Below are 1,063 nucleotides of genomic sequence, written 5' to 3'. Positions count from 1 at the left end.
AAATAATAATAATAATAATAATAATAATAATAATAATAATAATAATAATAATAATAATAATAAAAAGCCAACGGCCATAGCGTGCTGGTCACACCGGTTCCCGTACGATCACCGAAGTTAAGCAGCATCGGGCGTGGTGCAAACTTGGATGGGTGACCGTTTGAGAACGCCACGTGCTGTTGGCTTAAAAAGAGCAAAAAAAAAAAAAAATGAGAACAAGACAAAGTAAGAACCAAAAACAAAATCTTGTTCTACTGTCGACCTGAGGCAGCTCGACGAGAACGTGAATTTCACTGCTTCTGACCCTGGCCACTCCAAAGATGTTAGTCACCGGAGCCCAGTTCAGGAGACAAATCGTTCCCATCGAAAAAGACGGACTCAGGAAGACCTTCAAGAATTGATGTGGTGCTATCTTATAATAAGTGGCACCACCGAAATTCGAGTATTTGTCCCTAAGGAATCGGGTAGAAACCTCGGATAAATACTTAAAAACTCCGACAAGTAGCCTTGTCGTGTTTAATGGTGGATAATAATAATAATAATAATATTGTTTTAACCTGGTATTCTTCGAACGTGGTTATGTAGTCGCTGTAAGTGTTGCTTAAACCCGCGATAATCGGCCAAGGATTAACCAAACCGTTTTCCATCATTCTTTTCGTTATTTGTTTTTTCATTCTTCTACCGGACATTGTCGTGAATTCTCCAGGTACGGCAATCAAAGCGACGTTTCCTATGAGTGCCAATTGAGTCGATACTATGCTCGGTTGCCAATCGAATGGATATTTCATCTGCGGATTAAAATAAAGTTTATAAATCGGGGGGTGTGGTGGGGGTGGGGGTGGGGGAAAGGGATATAAAAATGCAAAAGCTTGCTCACTCTTCCCGTAGCTAACAATATGGGTTTAGGTGCTTGACATAGAATATCGTTTTCCGTAGGTGATGCCAATATGTTTCTCACGATGTTCCATGTTGGATTCGTGGATAGAGTTCCTTGTTTGAATGAAAATGCACCAGGTCCGTCAACGGTTCCCGCAGCAAAACTGTAACCCATCGCCGGAGGACA

The 1,063-nt window shown here is 41.3% G+C and overlaps 1 protein-coding gene across 1 annotated transcript; it reads right to left on the bottom strand.

The window, feature by feature from the left end:
• Window positions 1-184: 184 nt before the first annotated feature.
• Phum_PHUM621670 (ceramidase, putative) lies at window positions 185-1,051 on the bottom strand (the record flags this gene model as incomplete). Its single annotated transcript, XM_002433239.1, has 3 exons — window positions 185-484; window positions 558-788; window positions 878-1,051. The coding sequence occupies 3 exons, from the start codon at window positions 1,049-1,051 to the stop codon at window positions 185-187; spliced, it is 705 nt and encodes a 234-aa protein (XP_002433284.1).
• Between the last annotated feature and the right edge of the window lie 12 nt (window positions 1,052-1,063).

Source organism: Pediculus humanus, genomic scaffold (genome assembly GCF_000006295.1).
Source record: "Pediculus humanus corporis 1103172109016 genomic scaffold, whole genome shotgun sequence".
Lineage (NCBI taxonomy): Eukaryota > Metazoa > Arthropoda > Insecta > Psocodea > Pediculidae > Pediculus > Pediculus humanus.
Note: the sequence above shows the minus strand (reverse complement) of the source record. Positions and strands in the feature narration are given on the sequence as shown.